Source organism: Natrix helvetica, assembly GCF_964273705.1.
Source record: "Natrix helvetica genome assembly, chromosome: 2".
Lineage (NCBI taxonomy): Eukaryota > Metazoa > Chordata > Lepidosauria > Squamata > Natricidae > Natrix > Natrix helvetica.
Window position 1 is genome coordinate 202931018 of NC_138552.1, and position 21405 is coordinate 202952422.

At 39.4% G+C, this 21405-nt stretch overlaps 1 protein-coding gene across 1 annotated transcript; it reads right to left on the reverse strand.

Annotated features, from left to right (window-relative positions):
- Window positions 1–1111: 1111 nt before the first annotated feature.
- On the reverse strand, window positions 1112–17500 carry NMBR (neuromedin B receptor; the record flags this gene model as incomplete). The annotated part of the gene is made up of 3 exons (XM_081943906.1): window positions 1112–1811; window positions 4907–5255; window positions 17091–17500. The coding sequence occupies 3 exons, from the start codon at window positions 17498–17500 to the stop codon at window positions 1410–1412; spliced, it is 1161 nt and encodes a 386-aa protein (XP_081800032.1). The 3' UTR covers window positions 1112–1409.
- Between the last annotated feature and the right edge of the window lie 3905 nt (window positions 17501–21405).

Here is a 21405-nt window from a genome sequence, read left to right on the forward strand (position 1 = left end):
GTATTGTATTGTATTGTATTGTATTGTATTGTATTGTATCAGATAAAGGCTAAATGGTTGAGTTAGATAATGATCTTATTTTTTCTCTACTTGTTTCCTAGTTCTGAATTGTGTTCAAGCTGCTTTTACTACATTTGTGTTTCCCCGTTTAGATGACCCTTTGGAAGGAGAAAACTGGCTCTGGCAATCAGGTGCCCTGGCTCCATGCTGCCGCCTATCAAATAATTTTGCAAAGATTCCATATACAGCTTTTTAAAAAGGCTCAGTTTCTAGTTTTCTAAGATCCAAACATGGGACAGGCAGTAAAAACTTTACATGGGTAGCGGAATTAATGCATCTAAAGTTATCACTGATTTCCTTCTTTGTACAATGGGAATATATGATACAGATCTTTAAAAAAAAAAGATGAGCATAATTATCAGAGTTTGAACCTTGCACTTTTTTCACTGTCATTCCCAAGTTGTGAAACATGTCACAGAAGTTGTGCTTAGTTTTCCTGGCTGTAAAGCCAAGTCTTTTGATGTCAACAAAGTCTTGTTCAACTACAGGTTCATTATTTCGTGTTCTTTGTCTGCTGCTGGTTAGTCAAGTTGAATAACCTAGAGCTGAAAAGATGAAGTACAGAGTAAAAAGAAAAGATGAATATATAGGGTGTTTGCCCACTTTGTCAGTGTTGTTGTTCAGTCATGTCCAATTGTTCAGTCATGGACCATAGCATGCCAGGCTCACCTCTCCTCCATTGTCTCCCAGCGTTTGCCCAAATTCATGTTCATTTCAGTGTTACCTAAGTCCAACTATACGGTTCACAATATCTTGGTGTGCCATTTGCACCTGGATGACCCTGATCCAGCTACAGTCATACTGCTTTGTAAACAGCTAATCAACCAACTTGGACAGTGCTTTTGCAAGCTCTTCTTCTTTAGGAGTGTCAAGCAATCTAAATAAAATCATTGGACAGGGAATAGCCAAGTTAACATTTTTTTATTTTTACCAGGCTCATTGTTTAAATTCAGCAGAGATGACATAAGCAGAGTTGCCTTCCTGTGGGACGGAAAAACAAACTCTTGACAAGAGATGCCTGACTTTCAGAGTTATCTACACACCTGGAAATCTAGACTAATTCCCTCCAAGTGGCAGCTGAGCATGTATGCCCTTTTCCTACTTCATCTATGTTCAACTTTTTAAAGACAATGAGCTTGGAAGCATTTCTTCAGTTGAGAGCAAGTAAAACATAATAGCCTTCATTTCTTATGACAGTGATAGGAAGATAATTAATAAACACTTATCCCCAGATCAGGATGTGATATTCCTTAGATTAGGATCTGTTGGCTTTTTAAAGGAACTGAGGCCAGCCACAAGAAAGATAACTAAAATAATCTCTTTTTGAGGTCAGACGTTGCACTGGTTGATCACAATGACATCTCTTGTTTAGGGGTATGCCCATTCAGCAGGGTTGTCATAGCAACAGTGTGCCTTGCATGGTTCTCCATTGAAGACATTCGAATGGCTGAAGAATTGTTCAGGTAGCTGGCAGGTCTTTGCTGAGGATGCCTCCTGCAGCAGCAAAGTTCGCTATTGAAGTGTCTCCGAAAACTCTCACTGAGGAAGTACAGGGCAAATGGGTTGACACATGAATTGCAGAAACTGAGCACTCGAGCCAACAAGGTAACAACCATGTGACCAAGGGATGGATCAATTTTACGATAATTGAAGGACCGATACATGTATAACACATGATTTGGCAGCCAACACACAGCAAACAGCCCAACAAAAACCAGTACAATCTTGGCCAGGCGTTTTCGGGTTTCCATCTAGAGTGAACAAATAAACAGAGATTAACAATCTGAGGGTGGTGGAGCCGTCCCACAAAATAGCTGATCTGACTCTATGCTTTCTTTCAGTGTTCACAATATATTGTTCAAGGATGAGCATGAAAATTAATTCCCAATCAAGTCTTTTAATGGCAATTATTCTGTGCATATTCTCGGATTAGATTGAATATAATATCGCAGATAAATCTGATGACATCTTTAATTTTACCAATGACATCTGGAAAAAAAAAGGTGAGAAAGTTCATGTAGTTTGATCAGCTTCCCTAGAGAAGGAAAGTGTAAGTTCTGCCAAGGCCTGTTTAATCAGGAACATTGACAACTGAACTTAATTGATTAAAATTCAGAAGAATGAAGAGGGATGAGGATAAGGGATATTCTTTCCTGAGTCTGCCTTAATCAAGGACCGAACTGTCATTCACATTCTTATAGTGAATGATTCCATCATTCCTTTTCACACTCATACAATATATTTTATCAGGAAGATACAGCAGGCCAACTTTCTCCAGACGTATTGGAACTACAGCTCCCAGCATTCCCTACTCAGTATAAGTGTTTATCTGGAGATTTCTGGAGCAACAATCCTACTATATACAGAGGACGATCAATTGAAGAAAATTAATTTAGAGTAGTGCAAACCAGGGGTGGGCTGCTGGGGGTTCACAGAGGTTTGGGAGAACCTCTAGCTAAAATTCTGTGCAGTTTGAAGAACCCCCAAATCCCACTCCTGGCTGGCCCCACCCCACCCCTTCCAGGAGTCCCCACATGGCCCATTTTGGATGCAGGTAAATGCAGGGTCTGCATGGAGGTGGGGGGGGATGGGCCTACTGGAAGATTGCAAGAGCCTCCAGAGCCTGGAGAAGCCATTTTCACCCTCCCAGAGGCTCGGGAAAAGCTTCCCGAGCCTGGGGAGGGTAAAAATGCTCCCCCCCACTGTGGTGCAGGAGGCTGACTAGGCCACGCCTACCATGGCTGCAACTGGGCAGAGAGCCCCTTGCTAAAAATTTTGAAGCCCACCTCTGGTGCAAACCATTTCCCCATCTAATAATCTGGCCTTCACAAAGCATGTGTCAATTATAATTGCCAAAATAAATTATTCTGAAGCAATCTTCCTCGACATAAGGGCCGTTGCTCAAGGCTCAAGCTTTTAACAGCTGGGCATAAATTATCCGTGGACCACAGGATTGTAATCTATTCCCAGTAATGCTTGGAGGGCTATTTAAACTGCTCTCTCATTCTGGCTAGAAACCATGAGACCTGCTTTGGCACGAAAGCTGGTTGGGTGACTTTGGGTCAGTCACTCTCACCCCCCACCCATCTCACAGGATTGTTGCTGTGGAGAAAATAAGAGGATGACAAAGAACTAGATACCTTTGCTGCCTTCAGTTATTTTTTAAAAATAATGAAAAGCAGAATTAAAGGATATTTAAAAAGGAATATACAGAGTACTTCAGAATTAATACAGCAGTTAAAATTTAGCAACACACCAGAAAAGAGAAAAGAATTAAGGAACATCGATTTTTTAAAAAATCAATAACTATATACAAGCAGGAGATGGCGAATTTTAAATGTTAATAAAATTTCAGTAACTGGGGATTTATTTCAACCATTGCCCTTTAACTTTTGGGACATGTTGTATATGGTTCAAGCTAAGCGTTTCATCTTTGTTCAGGCATACAAAATTCCGATACAGGTATTGGGTATAAAGTCTGGAGATGCATCAGAATTCAATTAAGATCAGTTTTTTTGCAGAAGATCCTTACATTGTTGTAAACTGGTTTAAGTCATTAAGTTAGAGATCCTGCAACAACTGAAATTTCTTGAGGCTACAGAAAACTAGAAGAAAAGCCTGCAGGGATCTGGTAGAACATCTGCTATGCGGACATGTTAATGAAGTTGCAAAATGTGATCAGAATTCTGTCTTGTGGAGTTTTGTTTATTAACCATGAAATAAATGCAGTGTCAGGAACACTATTTTTCATAATAAGGGAGAGACAGGGCTGATTGTTAGTTCTTTTAATTATTTGTCTTTGCCTGTTGAGCTACGAAAGATCATTAGCTTAAACTTCATACCTTCCTTTTCTTTCTGAAGTAGAAATGTACAGTGGGCTGATTTCATTTGGAACTATTCTGCCTATGGGAGAGTTAGTTCTTTCTACTAGGACTAAAACTTGTTTTTCAAAAATCCACTGGTGTCAGGATTGGTGTTGTTTTGAAAAAAGGCATGTCCTGTTTCAGGAAAAATGGGAATTTTCCAACCCACCACTTGCCCTCCTATATAGTCATCATCATCATCTCCTTTTAATGACCCCATAATCCCTTGCAGGGTGGAGTCTGGGCAACTGAACGGAGCTGTTTACTGGCCAGATGCCCTTCCTGTCACCATTGCGGAGTTATATTCAGCAGATATATTCTCAATGTGCCGAGAGAGAGAAATATGTGCCTCTACCTAGGATCGAACTCACAGCCTCCTGATTGTGAGGTGACAGCTCCACCTCTAGGCCACTGTACCACTCTTGTCCTCCTATATAATGAAGGATTCTTTATTACCCATAGAATGGATTTGATTCAGACCGTACCACCTGAATTAAACAACAACTGAGAAACAGAAGTATGTGACGCTTAGATAGCCCTCAAGTTATAATTGTTTGTTTAGTGACCATTCAAAATCACAACACCACTGAAAAAAGTGACTCATAACCAGTCCTCACACTTACAATCATTGTAGCATTCCCATTTCAAATTTTGGGTGCTTGGCAACCGACATGTGTTTATGTCAGGTGGCAGCGTCCAAGGGATATGTGATCACCGTAAGACCTTCCCAGCCAATTCAAGCAAGGTCAAGGAAGGAAACTGGATTCACTTAATGACCACGTGGTTCATTTAACAAATGCAGTGATTTGCCAAACAACCATGGCTAAAAAGGTTTAAAATCAGACATGACTCATTTAACACCTAGCAACAGAAATTCTGCTTCCAATTGTGGTTGTGAAGTCAAAAAACTACCTGTCTACTAAACGTACGATTTCATTTATCTTGTCGACTTGCTTAAAATCAATCTCCTCTGGAAAACTTACCTGTTTTTTAGATTGTTCGCTGTATTCTCCGGGCAGATTGTGTGCACTCTTAATTAATGTCTTTGCAATATGGTAGTAATAAATACTAATGACGGTGAGCGGGATAAGAAGGTATACCAAAAGTATCATCACCGAATGAATCTTTGGGTGCAGATCATCCTTCAAGGGATAGCGCATACACTCTGTGAAGCTGACATTATCTGCATCATTGATGTAGGCCACTTCAGAGAAAACGGCTTCGGGGACTGCTAGCAAGATGGAAATTATCCAGACGCCAATTGCTTTAATACATGTCCAGAGCACTGCATTGGGTGCTTGAATATCCATTGGATTTACAATGGCCTTGTACCTAAAATGTAGAAAGGAACATGAATGTTATTGTTCAGACAGTAGTAGATTGGGGTGGGTTTTTTTACTGCTGTTGTTGTTGAAAGAAACCAAGAGTCCCACAATTCTGCGGGAAATGTTAAGAAAGAAAATAGGCTACTGGGAGTTATCTGACTTTTGTTCAAGTGACTAAACAGAAATAATTCATTTTGAGAAGGAGGGAGGGAGGGAAGGAGGGAGGGAAAGCAAAAGGAAGGAAAGCACAAAATGTTTATTTGTTTTTTTATAAAAAGTTTTTATTATTGTTTTTAAATATGAACATTCCATCTTTTCTTAAACAGTATGTCATCTGGGTACAGATAACTGTGCAATGACTATCAGAATTTACAACATCATTCACTACATTGATATTAATTCTCTAATCTTACAATTATAGTATATTAAACAGTTGAGCGTAGTAAACCTGTTCATTTTTCCCTCTTAGCATATCTTCTAATAAGAATATAATAATAACATTAAGCATTGTAATCCTCATAATCATAATACTAACAATTATCATATTGTTTACATCTCTATCTTAACATATTTTCTACTCTTCTTTAATCTCCTTTTATTTTCAACTTTCAATAAATGTTTATTTGTATTAGGGTAGAGAAATATATAATGCAATTTTCTCTTGATTTGGGGGAGTTATATAATGTATTCTGCTACTTTTTAACATGGCTCAAAACTGTGTTGACATTACCCTATACAACTTGAAGGCTGATATGCCATAGTTTTCAACTCACATTTCTTATTTCCTGTCCATCCCTGCTTTAAGATATCAGATCAATTTTTGGCACTCTTTATCAACTAGGTGGCTCAGTGGCTAAGATGCTGAGCTTGTCAATCAGAAAGGTCGGCAGGTTGGCAGTTCAAATCCCTAGTGCCATGTAACAGCTTCTGCCAACCTAGCAGTTTGAAAGTGTGTAAAAGTGTAAGTAGAAAAATAGGGACCACCTTAGTAGGAAGGTAACAGCATTCCATGCACCTTTGGCATTTAATCATGCTGGTTACATGACCACGGAGACGTCCTCGGACAGTGAAGTAGAGATGAGAACCACCCCCTAGAGTCAGGAACGACTAGTACATATGTGCGAGGGAAACCTTCACCTTTGCCTTTTTATCAATTCTGGACAATGATAAAAATCCAAAGGCTTCTTTTAACTGTGCTATTATTACAAAAGCAATGAAAATGTCAGTGGACAAATAAGGAACTATGCCTCAAGAAGGGAATGAATGCAATCACTTTCAAAACCTACCTATGAGTGCCCAGAGGCAAATGACTGACTACACCATAACACTGGAATGGACAATTCTTAGTTTGATCTAATCTAACAAGGCATTCTTTGTTTCTTAGGTTTGGGGGGGGGGGGAAGCTTATAGTAGTTAATGCTTTGCTACTAACTCCAGGATAACAGTTCCTAAAATTGAAACAGCTATCTGGAGCTGAAATGAAACAAAACTGAAAGAAGGATAGAGAACATTTCTGAAGCCCTTAGATTTGATCTTAAGTACAACTTGAGTCTTGCAAATAACTATCAGACTTTTATTGCCACAAACAAACAGATATCAACAAGCTCATTTATGCTCTGATTAGTTTTACAAAGGAACTGTTGATGTAACAAGACAAGAATTTCAACCTGTAACACCATTTATTCAAAGCATCTGTTTTCTCTAGTGCTTTCTGGGGAGGGGAGAGGGAGGACATTGTGAGATAGAAGGTATAGTCCAATGGTCAAATTGACAGCATTTATATCTATAGAAGATAATCCTCAATTATGACCATTTGTTTAGTGACCATTCAAAGTTACAGCAGAATGGAAAAAAGTGACTTACAACCGGTCCTTGCATTTACAACCATCATAGCTCTCCTAGGGTCACATGATCATGATTTTGGATAACATCACACTTATGACAATTGCAATGTCCTGCAGTCCCATCTTAGCCAACTTCTGACAAACCAAGTCAATGGAAAAACTGGGACAAGGTGGCAAGTCATAGAAACATGAGGTCTCGTTTAACAACCGCATAACTTAATGATGAACTTTCTGATCCTTATTATGGTCCTAAGTCAAAGACTACCTGTACAATAGAAGTTTAATTAATTACATAAAATAAATTCAAGTAAGAATGGTTTCCTTGTATACAAAGCAAGGCAGATTAGATATCTGGAATGTAGTTTTTAGGATTCAAATGGAAACTAACAACAATTACTAAAGTTTGATGCAAAGTTCAAATATCTAAAGGATGGCCTGTGATTGAAGATACAAATAGAAGAGAAGGAGTTGAAGTAATTAACTTTTTTTCACTGTGTTTTTTTAAAATTCAGATGTAGCAATCTTGTTCTATATAGTATCTTGCTTTTTTATACTTTTTTTAATTTTAATATCTTAACGATACAGGTAGTCCTTGACTTCCTACTACAATTGAGCTCAAAATTCCAATTGCTTAAGCAAGACAGTTGTTGAGTGAGTTGCACATCATTTTATGTCCCTTTTTTGCTATAGTTGCTAAGCAAATCACTGAAAGCTGTTAAGTGAATCATGCAGTGACTAAGCACATCTGGCTTCCTCCATTAACTTTGCTTGTCGGAAGCCAACTGGGAAAGTTACAAATGATCACATGACCCCAGGACACTGTGCAACTGTCATAAATACATGTCAGTTGCCCATCACTCAAATTTTGATCTTGTGACCATGGGGAATGCTGCAACAGACATGTGAGAAAATCGGCCTTACGTCACTTTTTCAGGGCTGTTGTAAATTTGAACGGTCACTAAATAAGTGGTTGTGAACCGAGGACTACCTGTACATTTATACACCAAAATCCCACCCCCAGGTTTCACTCTTACATATCTGAAATAGTAATAAACACAATAATACTTATAAGCCTATGCAAAATACTAATTCCTCCCTGGCATTATTTTTTGACACTGTCTCAGCCTGATGGTAGAAAGAGCTTTGACATTATAAAATAAAACTTTTCCATAGATTGGAGTTTTTCTAATTAGGAATGAACTCTTTTGCATTCAAACGATCTTAGTACTCAGAAAACAAATGAAGAATTTCCACAAGCGTTAAGTATTTTAAATTAAATCAGATTCTAAAACTAAATGTATATTCTCAAGTGGGTGATAACATTCATTCTCTTTTCATTTGATATACATCCATTTCTTGCAATCCTGCCATGTTTCCTCTAGTGTCCATAAAAAAAAAATCATTGCAGGAAGGACTAACCCCAGCTGATCTTTAAATTGGTCCCTAATGATATCCATTCTAGCTCCACATTGCAGAGGCATAACCCCCACACGCGCATAGCTATACTTATATATATTCTTTTAGTTCCATCCTGTCAAATGTAATGAAAACTATCCATCTTCTGCTTTCAAGGAGCAAGTGCCTCTGAGCTTTCTGCAAACAGCTATGATTAATGGCATTCAGGAGTTTGAAGCGGAAAATGTGTTTCTTTTATTAACTACCTTGTTAACCAATAAGCCTGGTGATTAGATTAGAAAAATTCCCTGAGTAAAACTAAGTTCCTAGTAAATCCAAGCAGTGAGCTGCAGAGCACTGAAAAAGAAATCAAAATACAGCTTTACAAGAAAGATACCAGAGGTGGTATTCAGTCGGTTCGGACCAGTTCTAGTGAACTGGTAGCAGAAATTTTGAGTAGTTCAGAGAACTGCCTCTGGCTGGCCTGGCCCCTGCCCTTCCAGGAATTCACCCCATTTTGGCTCCCAGGTAAGTGCAGAGAGAGGCCCAAAACAGAGCACAGGAGTGCGGTACAGATCTCCCCCCCACACACACCCGTTTTTGTTCCCAAAAATGTATCCTTCCCCTACAATGCCCACTAAGCCATGCCCTCAGAACTGGTAGTAAAAAATGTTGAATCCCACCACTGAGAGATACCCAGCTGATGAGCATCCAAGGCTATTAGTATATGTGCAGCTGTATGTGGATTGCTCAGTTGGAGCAAGACAAGAGTGATTGGCACTCTGGAACAATAGATTTTATTTTAATGGTCCAAAGAGCCTGGATCACCAATAAGTAATTGCACCTATACTGAAAATCACATGCTAATCATGTATGGCATACTATGTATTTGACCATTGCTAAGTCTGTGGTTTGTTTGCTTCTTTGTTTATTTATTCATATCAGAAACAGCACAATTAAAATAAGGCATACTATACAACATAAAATATAAAATACAAGTTTAAAATATCTACAAGTTAAACAAATCTTGCCCAGAAGCTAGCAACATTAATTATGCTCTGTCACGCTACCAATAGATTCTGAGGTGTATATTGATCAGGACACAAAGGGCAGGTATACTAAAATTAGCTTACTTCTAGCATATCTTCAATATATAGGCTTAACCAGCTCAAGATGAGGATCATTAAGCTATTTGGCCCTCTCCTGTGCTTCCTTCTGAATATCTTCTAACAAAAAGACTACAGTACATATTGTCAGCCAAGGGAGGCATAACATGTCTTGGCACTAATAGGAGCTTTCCTCCCATTATAATTAGGTCTGTCTGTGTCTTCAAAGCTAAATGCTGGCTGGTATCCAGGGACGTAATCCTATCATCATATATCCAAAGAACCTATTACTGTTCCTGTTATTAACTACTGTGTTAACAAATAAGCATCAGATTAAGAAAAGGAAGCCCATTCTGATGTCTTCCTGATGGACCGAACCGTATTTTCCAATGCCTTACTATCTGTAATGCGGGTTGTAGTTCAGCAATCCCGAAATAGTATTTAGAAAAACGGAAGAGGGAAGTGTTCAGATTCTGATTTAAACATTACATTTAGTGGTTTGCCACTATTTCTTAGCTTAATCTAACTCTTCTTGTTCATGAGAAGTGAAGAGGTTATACCTGCCCCAGACCATCTTCAATAAAGAGGATAAATAATTGTAAGTAAGTGCAATAAATAATTCTCATCACAAATTTATGAAAAATTACAGTACTTCTCTTTTTGTGCTTTCAAAGAGGAAAAGCAATCAAGGATGCTTGTGTTCTCTCCCTCCATTACAACTTTCTGAATTGCATATGGATTTCACAGAAATGTATGATCAGGCAAGAGCTAAAATCCATACACTGCTTAAGTAAAAGCTATTAAAATCCCTCCACCTGAAAGTTTTCTTTTCATTCCTTGATGAACTATTGGCAATTTGTTTCTATGCTTCTTCAAATGGCCCATAGTTAAGAATTAGTTTGCAGATTCAAACAAATTTGCCTATGGAGCAGCAAAGACATATCCTCCCTATGTTACAGACTTACTAATACTTCATTGTGAGCCATAACAAATCCACCATCTGTGGCAAGGAATAGTGCTTACCAGTAGAAAATTGAGAAATATTTCAGGATTTTTCTAGAATTATGCCTCTGTGGGTATCATTTAAAAGATTTCAATTTGATAGAGTTGGTTGTAGTTGCAAGAATTTTCAGGGAACCAGGAATGAATGAAGGAAATGAGAGATATTCTGATAAGCAAAATCAATGGATACCTGATAGGCGATCACAGCCAGTGGCAAAAAAAGATATATCCACATAGTTTCCCCTCACACGCCCAAATAATGGAAAAGTGATAAACATGATTACAGAAAGGTCTGGTTTCCTATTTATCCAGACAAAACTTTTGCTCTGCTTGAGTCATCCTCTCTAGTTTCTCTCTAGAGTCTAGTTATCAGAATATGCAGTGTGAGATTAAAAAACATTAAAGAGGAATGATTAAAGAAAATGTAAATTTAATATTGAAAAATGAAACTGGCTAGAGCTGTAAGCATATGTATGTATGTCTTGCAAGCATACACATTTTATCTGGGTTCATTTTTCAGATGCAAGAAGTAACTAAATATGTAAAATACTACAGTCTTTAGAAGGAATACTTTCTGGGGATATTTTTTTTTACCTCCATATTTTAGTTAATCATTTTATATGGAAACAGTTTTCCTCTTTCATTTCCATTCCCAATCCTCTTGTATCCGGTACTGAAACACCTTCTGTAAAACATATAATGTGAATTATATTTACTAGGCTAAAATACAAACCCCTCTTCTCTGGCATATTCGAAATATTGAGGGCAAATCTATTCAAGGGAATATCACTGTGAAACCACAATGGGCACCACCCAGACTAAAGGAGAGTAAATTGGTCTATAAGGGACACTAATGTTTGTGGAAAGAAACAGAATTCAAGGGTTGTTAATCAATCCACCATACCTTCAAAAACAAAAGGCATTCAAAGACTGAAGTCACTTCTAAATGACCAGTCATTCCATTACCAAAGTCATCATTTGGTCTCATCCTTTTTCTCATACTTAAAACAATGCAGGCCTTTAATAAGCTGATCTGAGATTGTAAGACAGCAAAATGTAACAGAAATGGACATATTTACTTGTTTGAAGCTCTGCAACATTCAATTCCAATTTGACCTTTTTTGGTCAGTTCTCATCAACTAGCCAGAAAGAACTGTTTCATCAAGTTGTTCCCTTTCATGCCAAAATTCAAACCTCTTCAGCTTACATACACACATACACACACAAAGTGCTTTGCACGCCTCTTATGTGGCCACCAAAGTGACATATCCTTGACCTGATGGTTGTACACACAGTTGTGTGTCATTCTACTGCTGGCAGAAGAACAGCATTTGAAAAATGGAGTCAAGCACTTCTCACATAATTCACATCACCCTCAACTTCTGTGCTGACAGTCAGTGTTTGTCAGTGAAAGACTCCCATTAGCACAATATGATGTGACTAGAACAAGGCACAACTGGGATCATTTACAATGATATGTGACAAGCAGAAACATCTGTTAATGTTTCTCAGTTCCTTTCAGGAGAAAATCTAAACCTAGTCCTAGGTCTGCTTCCTTAATATACTCCTTAGTATATATTCTAAGTGCTTAAGGAATGCTAGCTGAAATCTGCCCAAAGGTGGTTTTTCAAGAAACAACTGGACTTTCTGGTTTTTCTTTGAAGATGTTTCACTTCTCATCCAAGAAGCTTTTTCAGCTCTGACTGGATAGTGGGGAAATGGAATGGTTTATACTCCTTGCAGACAGCTGTTCATTTGCATTCTTTTAGCTGTCTGCAAGAAGCATAAATCCTTCCATTCCCCACCATCCAGTCAGAGCTCAATAAGCTTTTTGGATGAGAAGCAAAACATCTTCAAAGAAAAACCAGAAAGTCCAGTTGCCTCTTGAAAAACCACCTTTGGGACAACCATGGATGGTTGAGAATTTCCATAGACATTTAGCTGAAATCTGGAAAAACACAAAAAGAGAATGGAATCTCCTAGAAGAAGACAAACTCAGCTTGCTGGCTATCAAATGGAGTATTTTACAGCACACCACCCTTGGTAAGATTCATCTAGAGCTATGTTGGGTAAGCTTTTAACGAACAAATCTCATCCCAATGATTTTGTCAGAAGGAATTTAATGTTTACTAAAACTGCAGTTTTCAAGCTATATGAGACCACCTCTGGTGGTAGCTTTCCAAAATCTGATGTTTCTTTTCCTTTGTCTTTTTCCATTATCAATATTTCCAAAAACACATTTTTTCAGAACATTTTTTAAATGAAGGGAATGTTGTAGAAAGTGGTATCAACAACTTATCACATTGAATAAGGAATGCATAACTGTAGCTAATCTGGAGAAAGTCCAATGATGGATCTAAACGTTTTTTATTCAGCAAACATTTTGTTTCTTTGTCTTTGAGTTCCTCACTGATATCTAGCATTCATATATCATGTCTCAACTAAATAAGGATGAAAATCTATATTTCGTTTAGTCAACTTTTATTTAAACTTACTTAAAATTACATTGCAAATTATACCTTGTTTACTTTGTTTATGCAGTGATCTATTCTCTCTTAGGGATGCAGTGGTTCAGTGGCTAAGACACTGAACTTGTCGAACAGAAAGGTCAGCAGTTCGGTGGTTTGAATCCCGAGCACCACGTAATGGAGTGAGCTTCCATTACTTGTCCCAGCTTCTGCCAACCTAGCAGTTCGAAAGTATGTAAAAATGCAAGTAGAAAAACTGGTGGGAAGGTAACAGCGTTCCATGTGTCTTCAGCATTTAGTCAGGCCAGCCACATGACCATGGAGTCATCTTCGGACAGCGCTGGCTCTTCAGCTTTGAAACGGAGATGAGCACCGCCCCCTAGAGTTGGGAACAACTAACACATATGTGTAAGGGGAACCTTTACCTTTACTCTTCTCTCTTATCCCATTTACTGTCTCATTTTAGTGAGTACTAATTTTTGTGGAAAATGTTCCATCTCTTTTTAGATGCTATAGAATGTAACACAGCAAAGAGGATCCTCCTATTGAAAAAACTACTGCAGAATCAGATGTGGTCCTGTGAAGTTGCCATCTGTTACATAGCTAGTTAGGCTTGACTCCTGATGAATGCAGCTCACTCTCTTTTACATGAAGTTTGTTTTTTTACCTTACCCAAATTATTTTTTTATGGAAAACATGTGAAGCAGGATCTTTCTAGCCAGAACAAAGGCTATGATGGGAGACTTAGTCAAACAAAAATCATATTTCAAACAATAAGGAAGATTCTCTTTTTACATTCAAAGTAGTAATATTGCTCAGTTGTATTGTTTCAAAATTCTGGATTTCTCCATTATCCTTTATTTAGACCACCGGCTTCAAAACTGAGTCAAACCAGGATAAAAAAAGAAAGAGAAAAAGATGTTGGTAGCTCAAGTGAATATTTTGTTTCTTGAATCCATCTTAAAAATCAATACAATACAATACAATACAATAGTAGAGTTGGAAGGGACCTTGGAGGTCTTCTAGTCCAACCCCCTACCTAAGCAGGAAACCCTATACTGTTTCAGACAAATGGCTATCCAACATCTTCTTAAAGACTTCTAGTGTTGGGGTTTAATCCTTTAAAATTCTGATCAGTGTGACCAAAGGGAAAACTGAGTGTAATATAGGGGTATCAAAGTCAAGGTCCAGGGGCCGGATCCGGACCCATGGGGCTGCCCTAGAAACAGCAAAGGACCAACCCGTGGTACCTCTACCAACAAAAATGGAGCTTGGGGAGGGGGGCGCATGTGGTCCTCCCAGGCTCCATTTTCAGCTGCGAGGGCCTCCTGCTGCCCTCTGCCAGTGAAAACAAAGTTTGGGGGTGCCTATGGCGCATATGCCTCCCTGGGCTCCATTTTTACTGGCAGAGGCAGGAGGCCGTCGCAGCTGAAAATGGAGCTCTGGAGCCTGATTTCCCTGGCAGAGCACTTGGGCCATCACAGACGCCGCCAAGTTCGAGTGATGTAAGCTGGCCACGCCCATCCTGGCTGCAGCCAACCAAGCCCCTCAAGGTCAAACACAACCCTGACTGAGTTTGACACCCCTGGTCTAATATAGGAGAGGGGGGGAAACAGTCTGCAATGTTATCACTTTTCTTCTGATAAAAGAAATATTCCTGCATGAGCAGATAGCAAGTGGCTTGCAACCACTTGCATACTGTTATCTGTTGTTGCATAGCTATATCAGTGTGCATAGTAATCATTGACAATAAATCATTGTTAGAGAAGGCACAGCTGTATCTCTTTGCACATGTGTGCAAATAGTAAATTTGGCAAAGAGGAGACCATCCTAAGACTGAGAAAGAGAGAGAGATGATTTTCTGTACAAAAAAAAGAGAGAGAGATGATTTTCTGTACAAAAAAATTCTATACACAAGGAATTCACTGGGCTTATTTATCAGCATGCTTGCATTGGCTTACCCTATGATGTAATTGTGATACCAATCTTCATTTCTCACAAATAGAAATGAGTGCTAGGACAAAACATCACATTATTAAAAAGCATTCCTGGTTTTTGCAAACAACTCTCCCCAAGTGCCTACTATGCCACTTACTGTGTCAGTCAACTTGTCATTGTTTTTCACATTGGTGAAAACATGTGCATTTATGAATGAGTGTAAGTTTGCACCTATGTGTTCTCAATATTACATCTGTTTTAAAGCCTAAGGCTTAGCTGGTTACAAGTTCTAATAATTTTCCAACAACCTGGGAGCTTTTAAAGTATGTAGCCTCAAAGATGTGGTTGTGTGATTTATCCTTGAGGTTGTGCTAGTCTCATGTGAAAATGTAGCATGCAATGAGATTGTAATCTCATTTAATTCTTTTTCAAAAGGAAAAACAAGCTGAGAGGACCAGTAATGATGGCAACTTTTTTTATTCCAACATCCTGTTATTATTTATCTATAAACATTTCAAGATAGACTATTAACTTGTCTGTTTCAGGAAGTTCATACAAGTGGCTTCACACGTTTTCTGAATAAAAACTATTGCCACCATTTTTTTTTTTACTTCAACTGCAAATTGATAGATTTCAGTAAGGAAACAAGTAATGCCAGTACATTTTATCATCACTATGCAAGTTTGTCCATAGAGGAAAAAGACATATTCTTTTGCTGATGATTTTGGTCAGAATCCTCTAATCTTGATGTTAAATGATGACCTTTTTCTCCTCTATTTTTCCAACTTTGTATTAAAGTAAAGCAATCTTTAATCATATATTGCTTGGTTCTTTGTTCTCTGCTGCTTGATAGTTCCCTAAATATTGTGTGGAAATTAATTTCTTCTCCTTAATTTCAACTTTCATTATGTTTACTTAGGAACATAATACATACATTATCTCCCAATTTAATACATTTGAAAAGATAAATATTTCTATGGTCTACATGAGAACGAAAACAGATGAGTAAATATGTTGATGGTTGTATAATTGATACTATAATGGAAGATAGTATACGCTATAAAGATGCTTGATATTATCATATATTTGTTTATACTTTATTGCATATTGGTATACACACACACACACATACAGACACAGATTATAATAATGATGATGTTTGTATGATAACACCTTGGACACCTAGAGAACACACTGCTCAACATAGAAGTGGAATGCATGATATAAAACAATAATAATAATTCAAAAAGAATAAAGAGATAAATATTTATAAAGAAGAACATGAGATTTTTAGACTAATCATTTGTCTTATTCACATTTTATGTCTACAAATGTGACCAGTTATAGGAGATGCATTCTGGAAACTGCTCATGTGAAAATACAGCCAAGGATGCTCCTTCTTGTTCCCTGGAATTAGCATTTAGGGAAAAACTGCATCTAAAAAGAAACATTCAGTTCATCTATCACAGCTGATGGACTGATTTTTTTTTTAATGAATTCCTCCAAACTCCCTTGTTAACACTCCTTAGGGTAATGTTAAGCCTATTTCTGTGTGTCCACAGAAGTCATTTGGTTCTCTCTGAAGTCATTAAAGAAAATAAATAGAAGTACCCCCAGATGAGGATGGATCTCCTTATTTACTTCTGGGTGAGGTTAGCATAGGATGAGCTATGAGACTCCTGAAGGGGCTGATTGATCTCTGCCAATCCCATCAGACAGGGATTCATTTTCAGCCTTCTCATCTTGAAAGTCTGACAGTGTGGAGGGGAAAAAAAGAGAGGGACCGATGCTTTTCCAAACTTCTAATGAAGCAGAAGCTTCACCAAGGCTGGTTGCTAGAACATTTTTAATTCAATTAGTTATTCATTCATTTAAATTTGTTGGCGTCCCAACTCTAGCGGACTCTAGTTAAAAGTGGGAACTTTTAAGGACATGAAAGGGAGCCAATGGCTGGCATGTGGGCTGGGAAGTTTGCAGTGTCCCCCCCCCCCCTGCCGTTTAGGGATTGATTTCTCCCCACCGAATTCGCTTCGCTCCGCCACCCGCCTTCCGTCTCTGGAGGACTTTCCTCGGTCGCTCCTGGACTCACCTGTCGGCGCTGAGGGCGGTGAGGGTGAAGACGGAAACGCCCACGGAGGTAAGCTGAATGGCCGGCAGCAGCTTGCAGCCCACCTCGCCGAAGATCCAGTCCTTCAGGAAGAAGCGGGAGGCGTCGACCGGGACGCAGGTAAGCAGCAGCAGCAAGTCTCCGGCGGCCAGGTTGGAGATGAAGATGTTGGGCACGCTCCGGGCGGCGCTCCGGGCGGCGAAGATCTTCAGCAACGTGAAGTTGCCCAGCAAGCCCACGGCCATGATGAGCAGGTAGAGCGAGGGGATCATGCAGCGGATGACGAATACCGCCCCAGCCTGAGGGGACGAGGTCCCCGGAGCAGCCGCCTCGCTCTCGTTGCCCGCCACCGTCCCTTGGAGCCACGTGGACTCTGTCGATCTCGGTGGCATCGCGGAGACTCTCCTTCGACGGCCTTCTCCCAAGTCCTCGATCTAGGAGCCGGCAGGAGGTGCTCCTCCTCCGCCCCAACCAATCTTTCTCTCCCCGAAGACCCCAAGAAGGAAACAAGTCTTGTCGGAGTCAAGCGTCCTCTTTACCTCCGAAGGAATGGGATGGACGAAGAGAAGCGAGACACTGGCAGTTCTCTGTCTGAACGGTTCTTGGGAAAGCTTTGGGTGTCCGCAGGGCTGCTCCGTCTTCTGCAGAGTGTAGCGTTAGGAGAAACCGCCTGGCTCGCAGCCCCTCTTCTTCCTCTGTCTGGAGCGCGACTCTCTCCAGCCGAATTCGCTTTGGCCTCCTTAGAGGGGGGCGCTTTTCCTTTAAAGGCGAGCGAGTCCGCCTCCACAAGGAGGAACAGTGCGCGAGAGGCACAACCGGGCCCCCGAGCTGAGGTAGGGTGGGGGGAAAGGGTTTTTCCCCTCATCAAGATCCAGGAGAATGCCTGTATATATTCTTTCGTTTTTAGGGGTCCATTTCAAAGTCCTCCCTATGAACTTTAGGACTGACCTCTGTGTTGTAATTACTCTAGGCGCAAACGGAGCGGCAGAACAAGCAGAGACTGATCTGAAGTTAGGGTCTTAATTTTTTTTTTCCAATCTATACTCTTCGCAGTATATCATCATAGAACCCTACATATCATAGGTTACAACCCTGATGGCTACTTCCACATAACATGCCTGACTAGGGTTAAACGTGATTAGGGTTTTAGTTGAGGCTTATGGGAACCCAGCCTAACAAATGGTTCAATGCGCAAACGAGGTAAATGGAGATAAATTGGAACTGTCCGAAGCTTTGGTGCTGAAAAGCTCTCTGAAACTAATCTCTCGTTTGTTTAGATTCGGGACAGAGTTTACAGTAATTATGGCTGGTTGGGAACCACTATCCACTGAGATAAATTATATTTGTGGCCTAATCGGTATCGAGGAGCAGAAAATGCTATTATCTTGTAGTTTTTAATCTTCTGTTCCTGAGTAAATGATGAAATAAATAGCCCATCAATATAGAATGTACTGATGGACCATTTTCATCTTATTACAAGGAGCCCTGAAAGAATGTCTATTACAGAAAGGCAGGCTGCAAAAAAGGAAAGACCGGATCAACTCTCTAGGATGGAAAAATGAAAAGGGGGCAAGCAGAATGCCTTGACATGGATTGCATTCCCTGTTCCACATACATATGATTTTGTGCTGGCTCAGATATGGATTACAATATTGCTTTGGAAGCAAATCCCCCATATTTATTGTTTTCCTTCATGGTGCAGTAAGTTGTATTCAAAAGCAGCTGGGTGACAAAGTCCTTTCTGATCAACTTGCAGTTTTCTTTTTGAAGAAGAACTTTAAAATAATTGACTACTTTCCAAGCAATGATGTCCTCTATGCAACTAGGTTGGAAATCTTTAAGTAAAAGAAGAAATGGGATCCAAGAGTCTCCAGGATCTAAAGAGTTGGGGTTCTCTTTCTCTAAAATGTTGCTATCCAGATGTATTGAACTACAATACCATTCATTCATTCATTCAATTTATATCATACTTCTGACAGCAAAGATTACATTTAGAGAGAAGATACTTTGGTGTGACAATAAACCACCTCCTGGAGAGCATGTTCCTTGGCAATGAAAAAAAAATCACAATAGATGGGCACAGCAGATGAAGCCTCAGGTTTTAACATTCTGTTATCCTGAAGGCAATTAAAAATCTAGATTCTGTGACATTTTTAAAAGTTAATATACAGGTTAAAGTTGTCTTGACAAGCATTCTTGACAGATGATCCAGTCTATTAACATACCGTAGAAGTCTCAAATGAGTTATTCAGAACTTTGGAGGACAATGAGATGACAGCAGGATCCAGAAGTTCACAAAATAGACCAGACAGAATCCAAACACAATGAAGACAATTCTGTTGAGATGGAAAGACAAATATAGCAGAATAGGGGAGAGAAATAATTTTATGTGCACTACTACAGGAAATTGCTAATTGATGCAAATTACAGGAAACACAGGCCTATATTGGAAAATCTGCATTAGCAACCAAGTGTTTAGTAACCACAAATTCATGACATTGGTATTGATCATAAGCTCTAAATGAGTTAAAGCCTGGCTGTCTAAGGGAACATCTTTTTTGTTACAAACCTGCCTGCATCATCATTAGTTTGGGGTTGCTGAACTCCCACAAGAGACCCAAGTCCCTTCCCCCTGTGAATTCCATTGACTCTTATCTAGTGCCAATTTGGCTTGACCATTTGTAGATCAGATTCTTGTGTGCAGGTAGAATGTAAAAAATCTTTAGTACTTTAAACTCAACACTTGTGCCTGACACTACCTGTATTTTAAGAATTGCAGAAGCCTTCTGAATATGTGTCCCCTTGCTTTGGTATCAGGAGCTTGTTTTTCTGGCACAAATTATTCTGCATTGCTCCCAGGGTACAAAATATATTCTCAGGAGATGCATTGTTGTCTTCCCACCACCCATGCCTTTGCATTTAGAAATGCTTCTCCGGTTCTTTAATATATTAATGCTTGCATTTAAAATAGAATAACAGAGTTGGAAGAGACCTTGGAAGTTTTCTAGTCCAACCCCCTGTTCAGGCAGGAAACCCTATGCCATTTTCTTAAAAACTTCCAGTGTTGGAGAATTCACAACTCCTGGAGGCAGGTTTTTCCACTGGTTAATTGTTCTAACTGATAGGAAATTTCTTCTTAGTCCTAGGTTGCTTCTCTCCTTGAATAGTTTCTATCCATTGCTTCTTGTCCTGCCCTCAGGTACTTTGAAGAATAGCTTGACTCTCTTTTCTTTGTGGCAACCACTGAGAAGAGTTAATACATAAATGTTTAGCTTTTGACATATGATTTTCTAATATTGTTAGCTACCTTGAGTACTTACAAACAGCATTTTATTCAGCACTAGATCCATAACTCTTATTGCGACACTTACCTCTCAGACTTTCTGAAATTCAATTTTTGGAGAGACAACATTCCTGAATGATTATCTATCCAGAAGATATTGTAAGAGAAAGAAAATGAAGCTGAAATAGGAAATCTTGATGTTGCACATTAATTCCTGGAATTTCTGTCCTACTTACAGCAGCAGCTGAGACATTTCTACATTTGTTCTGTATGTCTTCTGTTCACTGCTTCCCCCCCCCCCCCCTGGATATACATGGTTTATAAAGAATCAGTTTGGTCTGTTTACCTAAATCATGGGCTAAGATAGCTGAGTTTTCTATGTGTCCCGTGAGTTTACATGCATTTATCAGTTTACCACTATAACAAGGATGTGTAGCACTATTGTAAATAACAGTTATTGTTAATAAGATTATTACCAGAATCAGTACATCATTGATTTCAACCCCCCCCCCCCTTTCAGTCTTTATAATCTAGCTATCCCTTCAGCTATGGAAGTGTGTATATGTGTTCTTAATTCAAAATAACACTTCAGGCATCTGAAGAAGAAAAAACTGAAATCAACAAAAGCTTATGCAAGAACCTTGACATTTTTGTCCTGAGGGAATAATAGAGCATCTGAGAGCAGATCATGGACACTTTTCACCAATTACCTACTTGGAGGCTAGGGGATGAGTGGGGAGTGGGTGGGGGTGAAGTTCAGCAGGTTCTGACTGGTTCTGGAGAACCGGTAGCAGACATTTGGAGTAGTTTGGAGAACAAGCAAATACCACTTCTGGCTGGCCCCAGAGTGGGGAGGGAATGGAGATTTTGCAATAGCCTTCCCCCCAGGAGTGAGGAGGGCATTTTTCAGTGTCCTTCCCCTGGAGTGGGGAGGGAATGGAGATTTTGCAGTATCCGTCCCCTGCCACGCCCACCAAGCCAGGCCCACAGAATCAGTAGTAAAAAAAATTGACT